This window comes from Bidens hawaiensis, unplaced genomic scaffold (assembly GCF_021521415.1).
Source record: "Bidens hawaiensis isolate Kalapana, Puna unplaced genomic scaffold, B.hawaiensis_p1.1 tig00019438_1, whole genome shotgun sequence".
Taxonomy (NCBI): domain Eukaryota; kingdom Viridiplantae; phylum Streptophyta; class Magnoliopsida; order Asterales; family Asteraceae; genus Bidens; species Bidens hawaiensis.
Genome location: NW_027492950.1, coordinates 413,754 through 421,803, shown reverse-complemented (window position 1 = coordinate 421,803; position 8,050 = coordinate 413,754). Strand labels below are relative to the sequence as shown.

At 32.6% G+C, this 8,050-nt stretch overlaps 1 protein-coding gene across 1 annotated transcript; it reads right to left on the bottom strand.

The window, feature by feature from the left end:
* Nucleotides 1-4,019: 4,019 nt before the first annotated feature.
* On the bottom strand, nt 4,020-7,834 carry LOC143558341 (protein DA1-related 1-like). The gene is made up of 11 exons (XM_077047187.1): nt 7,785-7,834; nt 7,633-7,699; nt 6,519-6,666; nt 6,288-6,408; nt 6,129-6,212; nt 5,923-6,042; nt 5,625-5,837; nt 5,472-5,534; nt 4,663-4,781; nt 4,518-4,576; nt 4,020-4,431 (listed from the first exon to the last, which is right to left on the bottom strand). Exons 1-11 carry the CDS (start codon nt 7,812-7,814, stop codon nt 4,169-4,171), a joined length of 1,287 nt encoding a protein of 428 aa, XP_076903302.1. The 5' UTR covers nt 7,815-7,834; the 3' UTR covers nt 4,020-4,168.
* Between the last annotated feature and the right edge of the window lie 216 nt (nt 7,835-8,050).

The window sequence follows — 8,050 nt, the reverse complement described above, 5'->3', positions numbered from 1 at the left end:
ATAAAAGATAAGATCGGTGGATATCATTTTCACGTTTTCATTTCAGTTTTCAAATTTCACACTTATATTAATCAATAATAAATAAATTATAATAACAATAAACCAATTAAACCAACTATATTTGTATTCTTTAACATATGTAGTACTACCAAACATAAGTAATGGAGTTTCTTAAGAAAACAACATTCAAAAGTTTATATTAAAGCTCAAAGTTAAATAAACTAGTTGGGTGCCCGCACAATGCAGCGTGGTATGTACGCAAACATGACATCGAACGCATAACCGTGTTACTGTTTCAGTAAGTGCGTGACTTCACAACAGTATACGCGTAACCCGGCCATAATATGTTCGTAATGCGGCATTGGAAGCTCAATCGGTGTACGGTGTTAGTAAACACGACAAACGACTGTACGCGCACAATCACGTGTCGGTGCACACGTAACGCTACTTTGAATGAGTCTTGACCCGCCACCCATCTGCCTGACAATGTTATAACTTGAAATCCGTACTAATTTAACTCCTTTAGACCCAAACCCGTCCCGACCCAAACCAAATTAACCTTTTGTGTATCGACCCATTCCAACATTAACTTTTTAGACCCATGACCTCAAAGGCGAACCGCCCGACCCGTTTGCCGGTTCTTAATGGTAATTACGTAACACGTTAAATTTTTAAAATGAAAAAAGTATAGCAATACCATACTCAAAATAAGGAAAATAAAATACTCGTTTTTATGGTATAATGTTTTTTTTAAATGATATTAACATGTGAAAAAGTTATAAGCGTTTAAACGTCATGAGGGTAGTTGGTTTAAAATAAGGGGTATATATGTAACTATTCTATAAATTAACAAAATATAATTATAGTTAAAGAACAAAATTTGTAATTATTATTGAATAAATTAACATTAACCGTACATTTTTTTTGCTAAAAAACAAAATTGCCCCTAAAATGTCTTAATCATATGCTTTATGGTTTGTATTTAAAGCACCAAGTTTGATATCTCTTAAAATTTAAGAGGTCCCTCACTCATACTTTATATATAGTATAGATAATTTAGTATCCTAAATAAAATTCAACATTCAAAGGTTTTATGCACTAGGCATTTTTTTTAAAACATGCTAAATCCTTTAAATATCTCTTGTATAGATATTGTTGTATAATAATAAACTAGCATGAATGAATGTTGTACTATTTGACATGTTAAAAGTATGCAACCTTTTTTGTAGCAGTCTTATTCATTTTTAGATATGTAAAATTTCACCCCCTTTAAAATCTAAAACATTATATTAATTTTTTAAGACTTTGTTGAATTGACATCATCCAATTGTCTTCTTCATATGGAATATAGGATTTGCAAGCTAGTAACACGTGTATGCCATCAAATCTAATAAATCTGTGTGTGTTGAACACGTAAAACAATACGTAAAGTCTGTTCTTACAAAGATTTGTGTAATGGAGAGAGCTCTATCAGCCGCTATTCAACAACCTTAGCTAGGAGTTGAGTTGTGGAAACGATGGAAACATGCTACAAGGGGTTTGGAGACCAAAGCCTTGGGGAATCCTTCGACGATCAAGTTGATATACATATATCATGAGTAATTGAGTATCAAGCATAAGTGTAGGTCGTACCCTTCATATGAGTTTAAGCCCATTAATTATTAACTATAATAGATGAGACCTACAACCCTAATGAAGCTACTTGTTTGGTCTACAAGTTACTTGGTTGGCTAGATTAGGATACCTCTATTTATAGTATTTAAAATTTTTATAGTTTTGTAACTTTTTATGAATCCTCATTGTTAAGTTTGGTTGCTTGAATAGTAATCTTTTTTCACATACTGATAATTTTATTGATACAAGTTACATCGGCTTAGAAATACCATCCATGTCATGGGTGTGATGGGTCTCCGTGATGTATGTTTTGGTTAAATGATTGGTGACTCGAGCATAAGGTAAGAGGAAGCTTCTTTAATATTTATAGATCAAATATATAAAATATTAAACTATTATACAAAAGTTAAATTTAAAAATATAAAAATATCATAATTACGATAATATTATTTGTTTAGTTATTTTTACCGTCTTACTACCATATACATAGAAACATAAAACAAAAAACACTTGATTAATAACAAATTCTGGTTTTGTTCATACAGTTTGAACAAAATATATCGTTTTAGTCGACTAGTTTTTTTTCCATGTTTTCATTTCTTGCAATTTCAATTTACTATTCATGACAACGTTTATTTTTTCTGTTAAATAAAACAGTGTCTTAGTCTTTTAAATTAGTCACTTATGTGTAAAAAGACTAAAATATCTTTTTATTTAACAAAATAAATAAACAGTCTCAGTTATGGATTGTATACCAAGATATAAAACCCACGATGACCGATAACATGAAAAAAAAAAAAGAAAAATAAAAATGGACTGAAAAGGTTATTTTGACTAAAAACATAGTGACTAAATATACAATCACTATTTTATTTTTAATACAACTATAACCACTTGTAAGTTTAAAAATTATAAAAAAAAAGATTATTTTAATTACAATATTCGATAAAGACTTTATGTACAGAAAAAACACGTATTTTTTTTCATTTTATATATTATAAAGTCTCGCATTTAAATAATTTAGTCTTCCTAATAAGTTAAAACATATTGTGAAGGTGGAACACAAGATTCCTAAACTTTTGATTGTGAGGCAAACACTTAATGAGGCCATGAATGGAGAAACAAAAATATCTCAATGGAAATTTTGTGGTTCTTGACCTCTTGTTTTTCATCAGGGCCAATACCACATGCCTAAAGACCAGAGGACTTAAAAGTAACAATCTGTCACATGCATAAAAGATTTTCTAAAGACAAAATCATCTAGTTAGATAACGGGACAGATTAAAAGATGTTTTTAGAGGTTACATGAGCATAAAAAGGTAGATACTTCAAGGGTGACTCAAAAGGCACTTTTAGAGAATCCACAAGTATAAAATGTAAATATGATTCATGTACCATTTATTTCGAACATGTTTTCTTTATACTAAAATATCAGATAAAAACTTTGTTAGACGAGTTAAAGTAGATGTACGGGTAAGTTTTTTATGATGAGAAATTGTTTTAACTTGACTACTACATAGGTATAACATGTCAAAAAGTGCCTATGTTCGTGATCATCTCTTTTTTAATAGTTTAGATATGCAAATTCAAGGGCTTGGCAACTGTTTTAACGAGTTAATGACTAGATTGCTTACGTCTATGAGTTGTTAGAGTCAGGATGATAACTTTAGTGTATTTGATGTTACAAAGATGCTAAGGTTGGCCGAGTTGTATCCTTATGATTTTAATTATGAACAAAGAGGTCTTATGAATTAGCATTAGTTCTACTGGATGGGCAACCACAATATTGAGAGAAGTTTTTTTTAATGAAGAATGTGAAGATAGATTTGCATAATTGGATAGGTGATGATTATATGAACAATGCTTGTATTCGCTATATTGAAAAAGAGCTCATCACGAAAGTGACAATTGAAGTTGTTATAAATTGCTTTCAAAAGATGAAAACCAATATGAAACAATTATAATATGCATTTTTCTTTTATATTTAAGATGACTTTGTACTTATTGAGTTCTTTTCTGGTGATAATATACTTTTATTATAATATTGCCTTTTAGTATGCGCTTCCATGCCCTATTCTCTATTTAGGAAAAGGACCTCTTACGCCAGTTGATTTCCAGCTAGCGATTGATCCAGTTACCGGGACTCGATTCGACCCGACTTTAGCTAAGGCATGTCAAGACTTGCATTACATTGTTTGGAATTTTATTAGTAACTTAGGATTATGTTCCAATAAACATGTAACACAAAACGGTGATGGTTTATTAATCACTTACATAACCAAACAACTATGACAAGGTACATTTGTTAATAATATTACTGGGTTATTACTAAAATCACAGCAGAAACGGTGTCTCTATCCCCTGGGATATAGAAACCGTAGTTATACAATTTTCCCCACCGCACTCTCTTAAACCCTATCAATAGCTCTGCCATAAGTGGGTTCATACTGGGGACATCTGTTTATTTGATTATTACTAATATGGACACATAACTCTACAAGTAACAAACAAATGTAGTTTTAGTACAACAAATAATATAACGCATAAATGCCATTCAATTAGGAAAACTCCCGGTCGATCGTATGTGGTGCAATGTCCTTTGAAGCCCGTATTTAAGCACGGCCCGATTACCAGCCCGGAAACCATTTCCATAGACAGGGGAGATGTCAGATTCAATCTGGCTTTTAAGGAAGTCTGCAAGCTTCTTCTCAAATGGAGGCCTTGACATGGATATGGAGGCTATCTCGGATGTTAACCACATATGACCCACCACTTGGCAAATTCCTTCTTCCACATCTTGACGGAGACGCGGGTACCCTTAAATAACAAAATAATAATCAGCAAATGATATAAAATCTGTCCACTTTATTGCAATGCTAATAAACAAAGAGTGATGGTCAAACCATTAAGCCGCAGCCATGCATGCATCATTTCATGAGCTAAGATTGATCCAGTAAGCAACCTGTTATTTAGTAGACACAAATTAAGTTAATCTTTAAACACAAGAAGTCTTTAAAAACACATGACAGGAAAACACACAAACAGTACCTCGGGAGGCCATATAACACAAGAATAGCCGTGACCTCAGAGTGACGGGTCAGATTATAAGGCTCTATTCTCATGCTCGGGAGCCGATTTCCGATCCCGATTCTGGGTTGTCTTGAAACCTGCCAACATAATTACATTCAACAAACAGAAAACATCTTTCCTAAAATCTAAAACTAGGGGTGTAAACCAGCCAAGTCAATCGGCTCGCTTAAAGCTCGAATCGAGATGACTTTAAACGAGCTAGAACCTAAAGAATAAGCGTGTTTAGTAAACGAGCCCAAGCCCGAGCTTCACTTATCAAGCTCCGGCGGGCTTTCTAGCCTAAACTAGCCTATTATTTATAAAATTGTAATTTGGTGTATTAAATACATATTAATATAATAACTATTATTATATAAAAATTATGATAAAATAACTAAATAATATAACATGCTACATATTAATATTTAATTAAAATATGTATAAAGTTAAATAACTATATAAATAAATGATAAACGAGCCGAGCTAGTAAGTTAAGCGTAGGGGTGTGCAAAAAAACCAAAAAAAAAAATGCGAAAACCAAACTGTATTCATATCCCAAAAAAACCGAACCGCGGTTCGGCTTCTAACCGTATCCAAGTTGTGAATTCAGTTTTCGGTTCCACAAATCTTTGCTTATTCAGTTAACCAAACTGAATTCTACCGAAGAAACCGAATAATAACCGGTTTAATCAAATAACTAAACCGAATAAATCAAATCAAACCAAAAGAATCGAATAAACCGATATCTCGTTTACATCCCTATCTAAAACAAATTCAGAAATCCTTACTGTGCTAACAGTTTGTTCCTCAGAAAGGCATAGTCCTCTGGTCTCGGGCATGTGATGATGACCCTGAAAAAAAAAAGAAAGAAAATTAAAAATGAAAAGACAATAAAAGATATATGTATACTCAAAAGTGACAGCAAATAGTATTTATGTTACATTTGTTTCTCCATCCATGGCCTCATTAAGTGCTTGCCTCTCAACCAAAAGCAAAGGAATCTTTTGTTTCAACTTCATATTCAAACTTTCAAAATAACGTTGAATATCTGCAAACAGCGGTTGACAGTCCGCTGTATCCATGATTGCAGAATCAAGACACTCGAGACACAGTTTTCTACCATCACTAAGACCAGTATACTGTATTCCCCTTGCCTGAAAATCACAAAGATTCTCTTTGTATACCAAAATGATATAAAAAATAGTCAAATTGGTCAACTGCAATGTCATCAAAACTTACCTCGAAACGATCACAGCTACAACACCTAGGAGTCCTGTCACGCTCATGAGACGGGCAATATTTCTGACCCCAGAAAGGATGTACCTTATATTCAACAAAACCAGCAGAATTTGTTCGCATCTGCAAAAAAATAAAATACATTTTAAATATCAAATTCAAAATAAATGAAACATAAACATAGAAAATAAAGATTGATTGACACTTACAAAGTTATGGCATACATCACATTTTGGGTGATGGTTTTCTCTATAGCAAGACTTGTGATACGCATGATTTCCCGACAATAAAAACTGCATGAAATTAGAGAATTTTCAATTTTTATCATATCCTTACAAAACAAAAATGATACTAAATGCGTTTAGTACCTCATGATCAGAAATTGAAAGTTTACACCCATGGCATTTTAAACATTCTGGATGCCAAACGCCACCCATGCATCTTAAAACTCGTCCATAACCAATCGCGTTCTTGCAACCCGCACAAGTCCTATAAAAAGAAGATGCAAGTGATGAAAATATGATTAAACATTTTATATTCATTTAATATTGAACACTAACTTTGAAACTGTAATTAAAGAAAAACATTAAAACACTAACCTAAAACCTGTTGAATGTGGGAATGATCTAGGTTGATAAACGTTTCCGTTTCGGTTCATATTTCTATTCCAGGGTTGAGGCTCAAGTTTAAGACTTCCATGTAGAGCCTTTGCAAGATAATCATCTTCTTTCAGATGGAAATCATTATCTGCAACATATTTTGTTTCAAGTATGACTTCTTTTAGCAACGAAAAAAAAAATGAAATTAATAAAAAAATGTTTTAACATATATGTAGAACTTATGTCATCATAAATACACAACTGTAAGGGTGTTAACGGTCCGGTTCGGCGGGGTTTGACAGAATTTCTGGGCCGAACTAATAAGTATGGTTTTTAAAAATATTAAAGTAACCAACCAGCCGAGTCGGTTAGGTTGGCTGAACTGACAAAAACAGTTCAGTTTTGGCGGTTTAAAAAAAAGATTAGACCTTTTACCTGTCGAGTATCAAAGTGTTTACCAAAGAAAAACTATTTTTACGTTTATTTAAACTATACGGATTAGAAAAAGAATTTTTTTAATTATTTTATTAATCTTTCCGCCGATTCGGTTTTGGTGGCCAGTTCTAGACCATAAACTGTAGACCTGACCATGAAACCCGGTTTTCAAACCGGTTCACTCCTAAACCGGCAGATTTAGCTTGGTTTGGGCGCTTCAGAAAATTCAACGGTGCCATTCGGTCATTAGGATTATGACAAGAATTTTCAGTTAATGCATCAGGTGCACTTGATGAGTAAATTCAAAAGAGTACCACAAAAGGCGCACACTGACTCACATATAAGATATTGACAACAATCTTCAGTTACCAAACATCTAATTGCTAAAATCTAGTTCATGAGAAAATGATTTCCCAGTTTTATCAGATGTCCTCAAACGGGGATTAACAATACAGTTTTAAAACAATACTCGCTAAAAATAGCAACATTTGATTAGAAAGTAAAACTGAAGTACCTAAGCATGATTAGAAAACATTATCTGTTCATATAAATTAATAATCATATTCACTTAATAGTATTTTGAGACAGATTCCATCTTTGATGATAGACAACATTGGCCAAAAAAAATCTATAGTTTCACAAATATATATAAATCATGAACTGGTGATCGTTTACTTACTAATCACAGGTATTATTTTCCCTTTATCTGCAAGTGATAATGCAATTGCCCGGTCAAAGTCCTCACCCTACACATGATTTCACCAAAATAATACACATCCATTTATGCATTAATGCTTAGCAATGATCAAATATGTCAGATAATTACAATACCCCTTGAAAAATTCTGCTAAGCCAAGCCATTGCCTGATTAGCGATTGAACTTTATCTGCAAATCGCCATTTATGTTATAGTTATGACACAAGAAGAATTAGCATGTGTTCTTAAGTTAAATCAGAGTCTAACATTTAAAAACCTAATCTTGTTTGCAAATTGAACAGATTTAGGGCATGCAATCCTCAAACCAAACATAATATTACAAGAAACTGAGACAAAATTGAACAATATTCAGGTATCAAATCAGACATGTTAGCAAACTG